Genomic DNA, 18,496 nt, shown 5'->3' on the forward strand with positions numbered 1-18,496 from the left:
CTCATCAGTACCAGTACTTTTTCATCAACTGTAAAGTAGATGAGTGGCAGCATCATTTTCATAAAGCCTAATAAATGTAACGCTTTAGGATGAATCAGTTAAACCCCATTCTTAAAAAGCTACTGGGTAAGAGAGGACTCACCATTCTGGATAATCTATTCAAAGAAGCAGAGTGTGCAGTAAAGGATCAATAGCAGCACTTTTATAAATCTCATGTATAAGATATTGAAGTTTGTTTCAGGGTTTTAAACTGAGATTGATCTTTTAATGATATAAAAGCTGAATCTTCCAGTGTCGTTTATTTTGATTTCCTGTGAAGCATTTCAAAACAATCTGAAAGATCGGTAACACAGGAAACATGCAAGCAGCTTGCTCTGGTTCTGCAGGATGAACTTCCTGTCTGCTGGGTTCACTGACTGCAGTCACTCACACCACACAGCAAACACATCCATTACTGCACTGCAAAAACACCAAAACCGAAGTGTTTTTGGTCTAGTTCCTAATACAAACATCTTAGTACACTAAAAATAAGGTAAAACTAACTTATAAGTAACTTTTAAACAAGTTATAGGAGCTTGTTTAAGTTAATTAATTGCTTAATATTGATGAAAAAGGTTTATTTCCCCTGGCAGAAGTAGTATTTTATAACAAGGCATTTTTTTCTCTATCATAAGTGAAATAATATTATAGTGGAACCATTACTTTTTCATCAATATTAAGGAATTATTTAATGAAAACAAGTTCCTTTATCTTGCTTAAAGGCTACTTGTTGGCTAGTTTTGTTTTATTTCAACTTGGTAAAATTTTGTGTTTTTGCAGTGTAATGACAAGTCTTCTGAAAATGTGCAAACCCCGTCAAAGTCGGATCATCTCTCCTAAGATCTGATTAAACTGTGATGTATATATATTCAGTTAAAGCTGAGTTGAACCTGTTCTAAGCTACTTTCATCAGAGTTAAAGCTTATTTTAACTCTTATTTAAGCTGTTGGAAAAGGATTTGCATTGGAAATGTTTCAGTAAATCAGGCACCTGTAAGCTAAATTTGAATTTGTACCTCCACAAACAGGATCCTTTCATTTCATTCTTTAAAAATAATGACTAGATGTCTTTGTTTGTAATGTTTGACGTATCGTTCTCAGTTTGAAGTCTGCACCTGTTCAGGCCTGTAGGACACTAAAACAAGGCCAAGCCCGCCCTGCTGCGAGAAACTAAAAATGGAAAGGAAACTGATCTCTCTTTGCCTGTCCTTCACACTACTTTAATTTGAACAGGACAGACCCTGGCAGTCAGAAAGGAGTGGAGGTTAATATGATCTTCCACTTATTTCTTTTATTTCCTGATTTGTTTGGTGGTGGTGGAATAATTCAGTTTGAAAGATTTGATCTCCACTAGCAAATAGATGGTTAAAATGTGTCAAGTGGTTGAAAAATTAATTCGTTTCCAAAAACTTATTCCCATAACAGTTTATAGAAATCTGGCTTGTCATTTACACGTTAGGTTTTAATTTGACCACTAGATGGTGCTAGACTAAATAAAACTCACGTACTATGTGAATATTGTAAGTAGCTCCGCTCTCTGGACACCTCGTTTCACACAGCTTACGAAACAGTTTTCCAACATTCACAGGAACAGGTCTGATTTCAGACCAGATTTCATTAGAATCAACACGTCATCTGTGTAAAATGAAACTCAAAACGAGTGGATAGCCCATTAATTCCAACCGGAAACGGGATCTACATCCATTCACCAACGTTATGCTTTAAAATTATTACAAATTTACTCAAAAGAGAGGCCCAGTAAGAAACAAGAAACATTTACAGCTCAATTAAAGAGTTCAGATCAGGTTTAGTAGAAGTTTATACTCTGTTTCAAACCTTTAAAACACAAAGTTTCCGCTCCTTAACAGTTCGCCGGGGAACAACGTGGGTTAAAGTGATGACGAGTTTCCCGTTTAAATAGCTTGCAAAGCTTGTGCATTTGGACGGGTATAGACAATGGATGAATGAATGGTCGACCTATCTGAGAAATATAATCTGGAAAGAGAAATTAGTGTTCAGACCTTTAAAAGTCGACCTTTAATCAACTATTTAAGGTCCTCCTAAGAACGGATGTTGCGTATTAACTGTGTTTTTGATCTGTGTTTTTGTGTCTGTCCCTATCAAATAAACATAAATAAACAAATAAATGGAAAATAATAAAATGAGGCAACCAAAAAAAATGGCGGTAGCACTTGGCAAACAACTTGGACCCCTCTCTCGAAAGTAAGGATGTGTTACGCCGGTCTTAAATGATGCTGACCCAGCGTCTGGGGTCGATTTGTGTTTTATTTTGAAAGGAGGTCGTATTTCCGTTCTGCCTCCGCCATTACGGTTGACTTGACGCAGCAGATGAATTAACAGTAACAACACGCAGCCCAGCTTGAGCAGCAACAATGCGGTGTGAGAAACACCCACAACCCGGTGGGCTGGGGCTCTTTCTGTGTCTCTGTGGGTTACTGTCACCGGCGTGGAAGTTTCTGTGGATTTAGCCCGACTGTACGCGTCGTGGGCTGAACTTTTTTGAACTACTAACGCTGCCCATACGGAGAGAGATCTGATCCGGGAGAAGAGGCGTTTTCCCCGCTTTCTTCGACGGTATATCAAACCCTGCTGAGGGCGGACTGCTTGTGAGTCAGCCGAACCGTGGAGCGGAACACAATGAGACACCTGCAATGATCGACTGGGTGGAAAGTTGGGAGCGACGGCGCATTAAAGGGATATGCCGCAAAAAGTGATGTTTTTGCTGCGGAGTTCAATTTATCTGTGATTTGTTGCTGCTGAAACTGATACTGACATGTGTGAGGTGGCCATGGAGGAGCAGGGCAGCGAGATCACGGACATGGAGCGGTGCTCCTCCCGGGAGGAGTACGGGGTCATCGTGGAGTCCCCCCGCCACCGGGTGAACCCCCCACTCAGCGTGGTGTGGACAACCATGCTCTACTGCGCAGAGTTAATCACCGCCTGCATTCTCTGCAAAAGTTACCACAAGACCAACGATGTGTTCTGGATGAGCTTAACCATCGTCTTCATGCTGGTTCCCGCTGTGCTCATCCAGCTGACCCTGACCTTCATCCACCGGGACGTGGGTCGGGACCGGCCGCTGGTCCTGCTCCTGCACCTCCTGCAGCTTGGACCGCTCATCAGGTGGGAAACAGGGGGCTTCATTAAAACACTGAACATGATGGATCTGCTGGTTGTTCTGGGTTTTAAACTTTAGTCTTTAGCCCAAAGACCCACTAATCTGTTACTAATTTATTCTGACAATAATCGATTAATCGGATGAAAAATTGGTTTATTCTGCAGATTTTCCGTTTAATCACTGAAGCAAATAAACAAATAATCATTAAAAAAATTCAAAAATATTGTATTGATTCCCAAAGTGAAATAACATTTTAAAAAAGTATTTCAGCTTTTCCATTGTTACTCAGCTAGTTCCTGTTGTAAACCACCCTGTTGCTATGGTTTCACGTCATGGCAAAATAGCAAAGTATGAAAAATGTTGACAAAAATCTGGCCAATTACACAGAATACAAAACAAGAAGGAACGGTTCCCAACAAAAAGTTTAATTTCTCCCCAGAAAGACAGGAAGAAAACTTTGAAAAAGAAAAAAAAAGTAGTAAAATATCAATGAAAGTGTAGATCTACTCCAGCGTGCTGCCACTCTGAACGACGTAATTCTAGAATAATGCAAACATTGAACATGTATCTGCTGGTTATCCTGGTTTTTAAGCTTTGAACAACAAACTCCTAGTCTCCCAGAGAGACACTAATCTGAGCTCAGGAAGTTTGAGAAACGACATAAAACAGCCAAACCAGATTTTAAAATAACAGGAATTTACTCTTCAAAAGCCCCCTTAAAGTATGTGTACAATGTACATGAATGTGGGACTGCAACTAACACTTTCCTGACAACTAATCAATTAATTGGATTTAAAAAAACAAACACGTTCTGCAAATTTTTCATTTAACCACTTAAGCCTTCATATACAAGTTTATAGTTGTATTAAGATACAAATAAACAATAATTTATATGCAAAACTTTGAACATGCATATGTTGTTAATCTGTTCATTTTTTTTACTTTTTGAATAACAAACGTGAATTAGTTGCCCAAAGAGTCACTTATCTTATTTCTATATCACTATATGATATTTCAAACTTCCTATAGCTCAGGAAATTTGGAAAAATAACCAAAATAAATCGTGTATAGAAAAATAGAGTAGGGCTACAACTAACAGTTATTTTAGTAATCAATTATTCTGACGACTAATCAATTAATCGGATAAAGAAAATTGTCACAAGTCTTTTTATGGAATGGTAGAGATATATTTAAATATGCAAATGAACATATAATCAAATATATAACCACCTTTTTGTGTCTGAATACTCCAGTTGACAATTAATTAACTACTAAGTTGGTTGATTATTTCAATCAATTCATTATGATTAACTCAATTAATTGTTTCATAAAATGATTAATTGTTTCATAAATGATTAAAAATGTTAAATATAATGTTTTTTTTTTGTTTGTTTGTTTTTTTTTTTTCCAAACAACCAGGAACCAGGAAAAGATTCAAAATAATTTGAACAGACCAGAATAACCACATTGATTCAAATAAACCAGAAAACAGGAATGACGTGTTCACGGTTTAACCTCAAACCTAATCTGTGCTGGTTTCCTGATTAGATGAGCTGTTGAGGGCTTTTGAGTTGCTTTGCTTTGTTTTGTTGATTTGAAGTTTTCATCATGATTGGATGTTTCCAAAAAATATTTGCAAAGAAAATTTAAAAGCATTTACGAGGGTCCATGTAAAGTGTCTGGTGAAAGTATTTGAATTTAAACACACGTCTCAAACCTCAATGTGCTTTTTTTTCTCTTTTTTTTGAGATGTAGGTGACAGAAAAACACAGATTAGTGCCTAAATATGAATTGAAAATAAAGAAAGCCACAGCTTGAATTTGCGGACAGGACAAATTTTAGTCATTCATTCCAAGAAAATGTCAACAAGAAACCCATACAAAGTAATATCTTCAGTTTGCCATAGATCGTGTAGAGGATACAGCAAATGTGTGGAAAAATATATTAAAGCATATTCATGTGTTAAAAGGCATAGTCAAAGCTCAGGTCTAAATTCAGTTCACTTAAAAATACTTTATTCATCTCAAAGATAAATTAAACGTCGTAACCCATTCACGTATCTTTAAGTTGTGGATGGTGATACTGTGATCTCCAGTAGCAGTCAAGCTTGCAACGAATCAGAAGATGCCTCTGACCCAAACAAAGCTTCAACACGTTTGGTCAGCTGGTTTTACCTCTGTATTCACTGTACAATGGCCGCTGGAAAAGCCAAGAGTTTTGTTGTTGACTTACCATTCAGAAACCACTTTCTGCATTCTTGTTGGATGTGCAGGAGCCTCTAATTATGCTTTTCAAAGATGTATGGTTGTATAATTGTGCATCTGTTTGCAGCCATTTTCTCTTGTGAGTGTAAACGTTGAGTGTGGGGCATGGACAGCGGCAGCTTATCTGGATTTAAAGTGACAACAAGCCTTAAAACAGAACTGACCAGACTAAAATCTCATTATCTAAGAATAATTTTGTGGAAAAAAATGTCAAGAACATGATTTGTACCGCTCTGTTCAAGGAAGCACAATGGATCACCTTTAAAAATTGGTTTAATGAGGTAAAATGTAGCACATGCTAGTTAATCCTCAGACTGCTAATACTGCTGCTAGTAATTTTAGCAGTATTGCTACATTTCCTTCAGTAAATTGAGAGTTTGAGGGAGCATCCTGTTGTCCGCACTGGACAGCTTCCACTTTCCATTAGCGTATCATGGAGGTTAATGGGAGACGAGTGGATATGGAGAACATTACGGCCCTGCAAGGTCATCTTAAAGACCTGACAGGATGCTGCTGAAGTTGTTTTTTAATGATCCATCATCATAATAACTTCCTCTGAGCCATTGTTCTTGCAGCAGATAACAGACCAGATGGGCTGTGGAGGCTCTGAAAACAAACCTGCAACAACACCGAGCATCCTGAAATTAAGAAAATTATGGGGTTAACCGTTCATCATGGTCTGAATTAAAGGCTGTGCAGCCTCTTTTTTGTCAGAGTAACCTACATAGCTCCCCTGTGTCCCAACTGTCCTTCATGTGTATGACCCACATATTTCTGTCCAAACATTTGGGAATTAGAGCCAAAACTGTCATGTCGAGAGAATTCAGAGGCTTAATATTTTTACATAATTAAAACTGTAAAAATGCATTTATTGAGACATTTATCCTTTTTATTTCTTCAGTAATATACTAAATAAACTCGAGATAAAAAATATATTGGGACCAACATTGATATCGGCTGATAAATAAAACTGGGCCAATAAGAACAACACATTTATTTTCATCTGTTTTGTGCATGTGGAGGCAAGTGAACAAACAAAATTATCTAAAGGGCCTCAAATGGCCCCCGAGCCACACGTTGGACATCCCTGATGTAGACAGCTGTCTGGATCGGGTCAGCTGTTTGTCGATACTAAAGTTACATGATTTAAGGTTTTGTTGAACAACGTTCTCTGGAGTAATAAAAATAAGACCGAAATGATTAATCGTGACTAATCGATTATTGAAATAATCGTTAAGCCTGTCGCAGTAAGCAATAAATCACTTAACTGCATGGTCAATTAAAATGAGATCAATAATTTCCAATTGCATGATTGCTTCTCTTATGTCTCTTTCTCTTTCTACCAAAAACTGGATGACAATAGTCTTCATTAGTCTCAACTTTTTAAGGATAATTTTGTTTAGAGACTTCAGTGTCCGTTTTGTTTGTTGTTTCTGTTTTATTTGTTTTAAATATTTAAACTGTTTTCTGGTTACAATGTTAAATATTAGAAATGTAACTTTATTGATCTTTGAGATGGGGCAGTTGCATTATTATGCCATTACCATTACATTACTTCGCATTAGTCTCAAAGCAACATTATAGTTGTTTATGACAAAAACTTCTGGGATAATTTATCAGCCAGCAAAATTTGTTATTGTGACAGGCCTGATAATCGTCAACAGATTTAGTATAACTCTAAAACAGGCCATTTGCTAAAAGAACAACTGACTCGGAGCAGTAATTAGCACAAAACTGTTAAAAAAATTATACGTTTTGAATTTAAGATGAAAAAACTTCTTTGTAAATATTTTCCACCTAGAACTCCTCAAGTGGCAAAGTTTTAGCTTCACCTGGTTCAAATTCTGTAAAAAATAGTTAAGTCTGTCCTAATTTGACAGCTAAATGAACCGTTATTATTCGGTGTTGATGTTAAATCAAGCAGAAAAGCCTGAGCTTTTCACATGTTGATGTAAAAGATTTTCTTTAGCTGCAGATGCATCATTTGCTACAAGTGGCTAAACGTACTGAATTTCAGTCAATGTTTATTTTTCCCTATTTAAAAAGGAATTAATTTGTTTATTTGGATTTTAATGCATTTCTAGTATTGTAGAAAAAAAAGGCATACGTTTCCAAATGAAAAACCTGGTGAATGCGTCAATGTTTTTGTCCGATTAATCATCAGAATAATCTACAGAATACCAGATTACTAAAATAATCGTTAGCTGTTTGCATAAATAAAAAATATTTTCACTGTAACCATTTAACTGTTCACTCATCTTTAGTTTATATAAGCATGTATGATATTAAACATATTGTCTGTTGAGACTTTTATGCTCATAGTTTTGTTTTCTGGGAGCTTCAGATCTGAATTTGGTTCTGGAAAACGTTTCTTCTCTTCGGTCTGTTTTACCTTTGCTGGTTTTGGTCCAGTTTCAGTGAAGTCTCAGCTGTCTCACACACACATTTCATTCGAATGCTGCCTGTCATGAGACAAAAAGCTTTACATTTTTCTCATTTTGTGACATTACAGTTACAAACCTCGATGTACTTTGCTTGGATTTTGTGACATAGACGGACTGAAAGTCTCAAACATCTTGAAATTTCATGGTTTGTTCAGATTGTATTTTGCAATCCAAACCCATTTTGTAATTTCTTCCTCCTTGCAATCTGTCTAAACAAACCAGACTTGCTCATTCCTTTTCCTTGTTTTACTTCCTTGAACTCTAACATCTAGGAGTGACAAGTGGGATGTTTTGCATTTTCTACACTTTTAGTTTCTAGTGCAATTATCCTGGCACTCTTGAAATAAGATAAATCCAACTGTTGGAGGTTGTTTTAAAGTAATTATTCATTAATATTGGTTAGGAGTCAAGATGTTGCCATTAATGCGTATAAAAATGTCTTTGTTACAAGTGGAATAAAATTCCAGTGGATCTGATACTTTTTAAATTCAATATTAAGGAATTACTGACTTAAAAAACCTACATGTTGCTAAAAGTCATGTGTAACTTAGTTTTGTCTTATTTCAAGTGTACTAAAGTATTTTCACTAGAAACTACTTCAAAAGCAGAAAATATTACCAAGTATTTTGGTCTAGTTTTTAGTGCAAAGATGTTAGTACACTCGAAATAAGACGAACAAGACATTCTCCTCTTGTTACACATGATCTGCCAGTGGAAATATTATATTTCCATAAATACTAAGGAATTATTTACTTAAAACAAGCTCCTATAGTTTGCTGAAAAGTTTCTTGTAAATTAGTTTTGTTTTATTTTGGTTGCAGTAAGATATTTGCACTAGAAGCTAGAGAAAAACTTAAGATTTGTTGTTTTTGCAGAGCTGCGTGCGCTCTGGCCGTGGGTCGAACTTTCCGGCTCATCCACTTTTGGGAACATCCACAACTGTTATTAATCATCTCATACTTGGGGAATGTTTTCCCCGTGGCATCCAAATGTTTTGAAGGTAACCTTTTTAAACCGTTCCAAACCAAAACTGCAGAAACGGCCGCTCCTCTGCGATAAGAACACGCTGCTTTCTCTGAATGCCCACACGCATGAAACTTTCAGGTCAGCAAACTGCCACCGCTTCTGCTTTTTCAGGGTTTACACTTGCTGCTGATCAGCCAACGTGGTGCTTTTATTTCAGAAACGCAGCAGCTGCTTACACGCTGAATTTCTGTGTAAATGGTGGTAGTAAAGGGCAGAGTTTTTCCTTCTGCATTTTATTCCTGTTTTTATTTTTCAGTTTGGAGCGGATCAGATCATGGGTTGTCATTTGTCTGAGGTTGTGTTTGCCTAATAGCATGATACAGTAATGTCCACATGATTTTCATGCCGAGTCATGATTTAGCATGAGTTAGTCACAAAGATCAAACCATTCCTGCAGATTAAAGTCCGAAAAGTCCTCCTGTGTGGAGGAAAGGGCGACACAGATGTGCCCCTCCCACACGTGTTGCTGTGCTGCCACATCTTTCCCTCGGTTACAAAAACATCTGGCCTCCTGAAAAGAGAGGATGATGGTGTGGAAGCTAAAGCAGTGCCTTCAAGCTAATTTTTTTTTTTTTTTTACTTCAAAACTCTTTGAAATTCTGGATAATGCAGTGCTCGTTTGTGAAACGAATGTTACATTTTTACCTTTTTTTTCCCACATAAAATCTTAAAAAGCACCGTATCTCCTAGAATATATTCACCCTTTTTTCATTGTTCTGCTTGACATGTCACCGGGTCATATAATCACCATGATCCCACTCATGTTTAATAATTTATAAATGAACATGACTTGTTTTATGTGTTTTTCCTCTTTATGGTGCGACTCATAATCTGGAGCAACTTTTAGTCCAGAAAATACGGTAAACATATTCCTACAACCACCTTTCACTGTACACCTGGAAGTATTTTGGATTGAATTTATTGCACTTTCTAAGCCAAAATAGCTCAGTTACTCTGAAAACATGAACATTTTCCACAGATTCTCAATTTGATTTAGCTTCAGACTTTGACTAGGCCAATCATGAGTATACTTTCATCTAAGACCATTCTTTTGCAGCTATGGTTGTCTGCTAAGGTGAACTTCTACCCCATTCTCAAGTGTTTGTCTCTCACTGATGGACAGCATCCCCCACAGCATGATGCTTCCACCACCATGTCTTAAGCTAGGTTCACACAGGAAGTCTTGATGCTCAATTTTTTTCTTGATGTTTGCTGATACTACTGAATGATGTGACCACAATTAGAGGTCTTTGTCGTTTTTTGACTCAGAAGCGACTCCAACATGCACAGAAGAAGAACTTTGACGCCACAGCGGCGCATTTTTTCCCAGAAGTAATAATGAATGGAGACATTTATGGATCGATTTTAATGTTTATTCACCAATCAGCCGAAAGTATTGTCACAAAATCATAACGAGACAAACAAAGCTGGTAAACGAAAGCACAACGTTTTAAAAACTGCCGTTTCTGTAGGGTCGCACAATAAACCAATAACTTTAGCTGCTCAACCAATGACACATATGGCAACAAAACAGCAAAATGTTTGAAATTCTTCATAATACAGAATTGTTTGTGAAATTAATGTTAAATTTTTTTAAAAATCACACAAATCTAAAAAACATCTATTCATCCCTCTTGAGTACTGTATTTTCCAGACCAACTATTTGTAGCTCACCACAGCCACTTCATCCACCTGCTACTCTGGACATGCATACTTACTTTTCTTTTTCATATTCATATTTTATTTATTTCTTTTTGTGTCATTGCATCAAAACATTCTATTATCCTGCAAACTTCTATACTGGCGATAAAAGTGATTCTGATTTAAACTTTCACAACCAGCTAAACAAGTTTGGCTTGTTTAGCTGCTAAACTTGTCAGTTGATTGGTGGAATCAACTGACTCTCTCACTTTCTGGTTACCTAGCAACTCGCTCATTCTTTGGTTACCTAGCAACGACCTGCTGAGTAACTGACACAGTAGCAGTTTACGGTTCCAGCACTTTGCCTTACAACTGCTTTAAAGTAAAGTAAAAAAACGGCGTGGTCAGTCCAGGTCACTGACCTTTTAGTTTGACAGTATTTCCGATATTTAAAACAAAAAACGACTCAGTAATTGTCTATGGACTGATACTAACTTTACTATTAACAAGCTGGGAAAAGAGGCTTGTGAGAGCCATGATTCACACATTGTTTTTTATTTTTATTTCATTGTATATGGGCAAAATAAAACGATTTGGGTGTCGCATTCGCCTGCTGTGTGAACTTAACCATACATATTTTGTCAACACGCAGCGAATCAAACTGAGCTCCTCCAAAATGATCAGAAACCTCTTGGCTGATTCTTTGATTAAATTTCACAAGACTTTATTTAGCTGTATCGGAGTACACAGGACTGAAAGCTGAATTTTCTGCCTTTAAAAACAAAATCGAAGTGATTAGACCAGCTTAGCATGTTTTGTTTGCTCATTTTAAAACTGCATCTGATCTTTCTCCATGCTTTGTTAGAATACTGCAAAACTGCTTTATTTTTTTAGCTGTTTGTTTTGCTATGACAGAGGACAGTCATGTAATCGAAGTGGCATTACCTGTTTCTGCACATAGGAAGACGAAGGTGGAGACTTTTGTTCAATTCAAATCTGCTCCACTTTCTGAACTTTGGTTTGTCAACAGATTCATTTACATCGATACAGTGAATTTACGGTGCTGTTGGGCGTAGCTGTTTTTACGAGGGAAAGAGTTCGACCTGCGAGTTGAATTTACGCTTCATTGTTTTATTTTTAAGGAGCTCTGCTTTGCTCCGTTAGTCATCTGAGCTTGGAAAGGGAGAAATGTGAGTTTGGACTTTGTGAAAACAAGCAGAAATATTTCCTGACTCTGTGTTTTTTGATTGATAATATCCATTTGAGGGAAAACGGGGGCTGCAGACTTACAGTTCCCACTGGAGCTGGGCCAGAGACGGTTCGGCCCAAAGTTCACAATCATTCATTAACACGTTGGAGATAAAGCTGCATGGACCTCCTGACGGCCGCAGCTTTGAACTGCGTTTGCGGCTGTTAGTGGCGTCTGGTGCAGCTGCGCTTTTAGCATCCACGGCTGCGCTTTTAGCATGCACGGCTGCGGCTTTTAGCATGCACGGCTGCGGTTTTTAGCATCCACGGCTGCGCTTTTAGCATGCACGGCTGCGGCTTTTAGCATGCACGGCTGCGGTTTTTAGCATGCACGGCTGCGGTTTTTAGCATGCACGGCTGCGGCTTTTAGCATGCACAGCTGCAGCTGAATGTTTATTGATTATTAAAACATCTGGAGCTGCACATGAGCAGCTGATCAAGATTTATCAGGATTCAAATCGTTCTTCCTGCACCAGATTGGCAGACATTAACCTCTTCGTGTTTACACTGGTTACTGATTACTGATCAGATTGAAACTTGATAGAAACAGAATAAAATCAGGCTGACGGTTGATCCTTCATCCATCTATCCATTCATCCATCCATTTTATAATCCAACCACTGACCCATCCATCCATCCTTCCATCCAATCATCCATCCATTTTATAATCCAACCATCCATTCGTCCGACCAACCAACCAGCCAATCATATCCTTTCAATTTGTTTTTGTATTTTTTCTTTAGATTTTTAAAGTCCATGACTCTTAAATTCAGACTTTATTATTTCTGTATGATTTATTCTTGATAAGTGAACGTCTGAGAATATGAGTCTGGAAAAATGTGTGCGTCTAAAATCCAGCGCAGGTGCATCTGCTGGGTGTGCACTCTTCCTCTTTCCTGCGCTCCTCTTCCCTCTTTACATGAGCGCTTTGTCCGATTTTAAAACCACTCCAACACAAAGCAGCGTGCGTTCCATCTGTGCTGCTCTGCTCCATGTGAGCACAGCTTTCAGTTCAGGAAACCCGTGTTGAGATAACAGTGCGCTGCGATCTGCCCCTTCTGCTCGATAAAATCGCCTCTGCTGCGGTCGGGGCCCTGATGGGAGGCTTCCTGTGTGACTCTGGGATGGTGCAACTCCTGACTCCTTGTGGCTGCGCAGACAAACACACCATATCTGCTCTCAAACGAGGAATTTCAGCTCATAATGTTTACAGATAATAACCGGACACAGCTATACGTTATACAGCATAAGCCTTGGAGGGAACCAAGATGGCGTCCAGTGGGAATTTAAATGAAAAGCGTATGACTTCATTGTTGTTCTGAAGTCAGCGCTTGTGGGTGGATCCTGCCCTGACTTGTTCTCTTTTTTTTTCCTTTTTTTTTGAGTAAATTACATCTTGAGACATAATTACACACTGAGTTCAAGCTTGTCTCAGCGTGCACAGTTTGTCATCCGAGTGCCAGTGAGCCTGATGGTGAAATCTGAGGAGAACAGAAACATGATGATCGCGCTGCTCTGCAAAAATACGAAAAGTATTTTTGGTCTAGTTTCTACTGCAAGTATCTTAGCACACTTGAAATAAGACAAATGAATTTACAAGTAACTTTACAGAAAGAATTAGGAGCTTGTTTTAAGTTAATGATTCCTTAATATTGAAGAAAATGTAGTTATAAGTGAAATAATCTGCCACTGGAACAAGACATTTCTTTCTATATGAGAACTTAAAATGTACAACCTGAGCATTAAGACTAAAAATACTTGGTAATGTTTTGTGTTTTTGCAGTTTAGAGCAGCTGAAATAAAACTGCTGTTTCCTCTAACATTAGAGGACATTTGTTGTGTTTGAGCTTCTTCTTCTCTGGTCTGTTTCAGTCACAGATGGGAACAGACTGCATGTGAAAAGTTGCAAATGAAGAGCAGCGGCCCACGTTTCTGTTTATAAATTGATTCAGCGGCGCTTTAAAAATCAGCACATTTATTCTGACTAATCCACTCGTCTGCTGCGTAGCGTCACGTTCGCTGCGTCGCCTTCGCCCCTTCGCCCCTTCGCCGCGTCGCCTTCGCCACGTCGCCCTCGTTCTCTTTCATTTGTTCTTTTGTATTTTTTACTTTTTTTGCTTTTTTCCACTCTTCCACTCTTTTGCTCTCTAGTTTTTCTCTTGCTTTCTTTCCTTCTTTGACGTTTTTACTCTTTTTCACTAATTTTTTCCCACTATCTTGCTCTCTTTTTTCCTCTCTTTTGCACTTTCTTTCATTTGCTCTTTTTTACTCTTTCACTCGTTTCATTCACTTGTTTTTTGCATTTTTTTGTGCTTTTGCTCGTTTTTACTTTTTTTGGTAATTTTTTCCATTCTTTTGCTCCTCCTTTGCTCTGCTCTTTCTTTCTTTTTACTCTCTTTTTTCACTCTTTCCTTGAACTCCTGTCTTCCTCTGCCTCTCCTCCAGCACACCTCACTACTGTCTCCTTGTAGGAATATCTGACATAAATTCATGGCTAGGTTTTGTTGAATCACAGGGAATAATGGTATTCTTGCAGTTGGAAGGTTTCTGTTTCCTCCTCTGCTGTGTGTCGATGTTCCCCTGAGCAAGGCGCTTGTGCTAAATCTGATCACCAGTCCACGTATGAATGTGTCTGTGAGCTGATTGGAGACTGTTCCACTGTAAAATAGTTTTGAGGAATTGGTCTGCCTGGTCTGTTTTTTGTCCTTTTTTGGTTGTCGATTCCGTAAAACTCTTGATCCATATTTCTGCTTGCAGCTGGTTTAATTTGATCCATATTTCTGCTTGCAGCCGGTTTAGTTTGATTTATCTTCCTGCTTGCAGCCGGTTTAGTTTCGGCTCTGAGCGTCTGTAAACTGTGTGTAAAGATTCTTGGTGTGACGTTGCTGAAGCAACAGCGTCTGGCGGTGCATTCCTGCACAGCGATGTGAGATTTAGTGCTGTAGGGAGGATCTGCAGAGCGGCTGAGGTCATGAGCTGAAAACACAATTCTCAGTAGTTTAAGTTTATTTAACTCGCTTGTTCTTTCTGTTTTACGGCGCTTTAATGCTGCAGGCTGAAAACCTGCTTTCTGACACAATATAAGATTTAACACGTTTTTTTTTATCTCTTTTGATTCAACCTTTTTCCTCCTCTTGCACAGGAGCACATATTTGTTTAAAACCAGTTTTTCTGTCTTTATGTGCAGCACCCACCCCAGAGACCAAACGGAGAGCATTTACCTTGCAAACGTTCAGGCAGCCACACCCAGACGTTCTCAGTTTATCCTCCGGCTGCCCTCTGCTGGAGCGTTCGCTGGAAAAGTTTGGTTTAGTTTGACCAAGATTTACAAAGAAAGGCCTCTTTGTTATGACAAATGTGTGTCTTAATTTCCTGTACATAAAAATCTGTAGCCACTGTTTGAGTACAGAGTAACCTTTAGTTGGCAGATATTCTACTTTCTTTTAACAAATATATTGTTAAATATATTTGCATCAGGCTGCAATGCATGAGGGTTCTTAACATAATTGAAAATGCCTTGATTTCAAGGTTTGGAAAGTATTTTATTTCTATGTAAAATCCTTAAAACTGGACAGTTTTGTGATAAAGTGCAATCTAACGTTTGATTAAACACAAAATTTGGAAAACATTTAAAGTTGAAAGCAGATATTTTAAAATTTTTCTTCCTGTTTGTAGTTAAATCAGACTAAACTTTTATTGTTTTAGGTTAACTACAATTACCAAAATTATTTATATTTGCTAAATGCCAGGAATATTTTTAGAGATTTTTTTTTATATTGGGTTTAATCATTTTATTTGAGCAGGAAGGTTATTTATTTAACACGATTTGTTTTGATTGTTGGAATATTTATAATTCCAAGTGACTTAAAGATTTATTGATCTGTGTAACTGAATTAAAGGTTGGCTTTTGTTTTATACGTTATTGAAATTTGTTGTGAAATTAGTGGGAGAGACGTATCAAAACATAATTTTGTTAGATTTTGTTTTATCTTGTCGCTGCTGTAAAATGCAGACACCATCAAGATATTGTTAATAACTGTGACAAATAATATCCCAAACATTTGCATATAATCTATAAACTGCCTGATGAAGCTGCAACCGAACAACACAGTGAAAGTGTAACAGATTTTCAGAAACAAAAAAGCAAAAGCAGAACTGAGCTGACCTACTTGAACAGCTAAAGCTGGTGTTTACTCAAGCACTGCAAAAACAAAAAGTTTTTACCAAGTGTTTTCGTCTAGTTTCTAGTGCGAAATAAGAGAAGTGTGCTAATTTTCAGCAAGGTTTAGGAGCTTGTTTTAAGTGAATAATTCCTTAATATTGATTTTTTTATTTTTAAAAAATACAAATTTCACTGAGGATTATTTTGCTTTTATTGTGGAAAAATCTTATTCAGTTATTTTTCACCAATATTAAGGAATTATTTACTTAAACAAGCTCCTGTAGATTGCTAAAGAGTTACTTCTTTTGTCTTATTTCAACTGTACTTAGATATTTGCATTAGAAACCAGACCAAATATACCTGGTGAGATTTTTTTTTTGCTATGAAAAAACTTTACAAAAAGCTCGACTGAACTTCAAAATAAAATATCAATTATTTATAATTCTCTAAAAACTCAACTTCTTAAAAAATCAACAGTTTTGAATTGGCTAACTGCATTTTTGTCACATACCTTAAAGAAGTTGAGCTTTGTTTTTAGATACAAGTTAGACTTTAGAAACCGTCCTGTAACTTTTAACAAGATGTCGCCCCCTGCTGGTGCTCAGGCGTTACTGCACCCTGACCTCCCGATGCCTCTCATTGTTCAGGTGTTTCGAGGCGCTGGTGGTCTACTTCAAGGCAGGCCAAAACGAGGAGCCTTACGTCACCCTGTCCAGGAAAACCAACCTGGAGAAGGGCCGAGAGATAGAGCTGGAAATCGGGCAGACGGAGCGGACGCTGGCCACGCACCGGAACGCCTTCAAACGCACCGCCGTCATCCAGGCCTTCCTGGGCTCCACGCCTCAGCTGACGCTCCAGCTGTACGCCAACATCCAGGAGAAGTACACCCTGTCTGTCAGACGTAAGAAATGCTGGTTTATATCCTCCCTAAGTGCTTTCTCTTTTTGCAAAAATTACATTTTGAGTCTTAAATGTGGATTTTGGGACATTTTGAGTCTCTGTTTTTTTTTTTTTTTTTTTTTTTTTTTAGCGTTTATTTAAGAAAAATACGTTGGTATTAAATACGTTAAGCACAAATCTTAACTTTAATATTGCATGTAGTTTTTGTTTTTCTCGCGGGACTTTACTGTTACGTAAAACACTTCCACCGTATGGAAGGCCATATGAGCCATAAATCGCCACTTTTACCAAACTTTCTAGCTAAAACGTCACACAACAAAACGCCAGTTTATAATTTAAGACACCAAAATACTACAAAAGTACATTAAAAACACGAAAATGATTGAAAACTGTTTTTCATTCAAAGTGGCGTTCAATTACTAGAATAAACACCGTAATTTTCGCCATTCAGAAGGTAGTCTTACAACAGCGTAAAAAACAAGGTTTTGAAGGAATTGTTGCAGTACTTTACAGAATCCTAAGTCGGAAAACTGTTTTTAATGTGGCTTTTTAGCCAGATGTGTGGTAAAAGTGTCGATTTGTGACCACATGGTCATACAAATAGTATTAAATTTGTGTTGGGGAAACCTGCAGAAGCCCTACAAGTTTATGTCTGTTTTTATTTACATGAGGCTGCAAGACTGAGTTCTGTGAACTTGCTGATATTAGTGCATGTTCTGATTCATTCACAGTTTGTAAACATAAACTTTGTTGCCTGAAACTGAGCGCGAGCTCGGCCTTTTGGGAGAGGCCTCGCTTTGGCCTGAAGGTGGCACCAGAGCAGGAGTTAACGTCCATCATAATGAAACGCATGAGAATTATTTGATTACGTAGTTATCAGTGTGAATGCATACAGGAGGGTTGGATGGACAGTTGGAACCAACCCAACATTCACACCAATAAACACATTTAAATCCTACTTCCACGCCTCTATTCAACCCTAATTAAACCCTCGTTCAACCCCGCAGTCAGAACAGGACTGTGTTTTTGGTTTTCTGAGGTCAGATGGTTTGTTTCCTGTACTTGGTGACTAATGCCCTGCTGGGAACCAGACACACCTGTGTTTATGAGGCTGATTGAGGTCGGCCAGCTTCTGATAAGATCTGAACCAGGTCAGGCGGAGCTGGACGCTGCTCCAGAGGAAAGTCGGGGGAAGACGAGTCAATTTCAACCAAAAGACATTTAACCTCAGAGTTTCTGTTGGGCCAGAGAGGCTGGAAAACCTCACTGGAAGGTTTCCACTGGTTTCCACCTGGAAGACCTCACCTGGTTCAGGAATGTTTTAAGGTCTGGAAAAGCTGGAACGCTTTGGGAAAAAGTTTCTGCTTCCAGACTCCTTTGACCAGCGTCTGTCCTTCCTCTCTTCCATTTGTCCTTCTTTCTTTACTCCATCCATCCATCCATCCATCCATCCATCCATCCATCCATCCATCCATCCATCCCTCTCTCTCTCTTTCTCTCTTCTGGTTTCCATATTTAGTTTCATATTTGCTATAATCCGATTTAAAAAAAATCTGAAATTTCACATTAGAAGTGTGTGTGTGTGTGTGTGTGTGTGTGTGTGTGTGTGTGTGTGTGTGTGTGTGTGTGTGTGT

General features: G+C 38.1%; 1 protein-coding gene across 1 annotated transcript in view; it reads left to right on the top strand.

Moving 5' to 3' along the window:
* Nucleotides 1-2,360: 2,360 nt before the first annotated feature.
* Nucleotides 2,361-18,496, top strand: part of xkrx (XK related X-linked) — a 20,560-nt gene continuing 4,424 nt past the window's right edge. Inside the window, exons 1-2 of the mRNA XM_015044783.1 lie at nucleotides 2,361-3,182; nucleotides 16,610-16,863. Of these exons, the coding sequence (XP_014900269.1) occupies nucleotides 2,833-3,182; nucleotides 16,610-16,863 (604 nt within the window). The 5' untranslated portion in view covers nucleotides 2,361-2,832. The remainder of the gene's footprint in view (nucleotides 3,183-16,609; nucleotides 16,864-18,496) is intronic.

The sequence above is a fragment of the Poecilia latipinna genome, unplaced genomic scaffold (assembly GCF_001443285.1).
Source record: "Poecilia latipinna isolate Pla-1442-1.1 unplaced genomic scaffold, P_latipinna-1.0 Scaffold690, whole genome shotgun sequence".
NCBI lineage: Eukaryota > Metazoa > Chordata > Actinopteri > Cyprinodontiformes > Poeciliidae > Poecilia > Poecilia latipinna.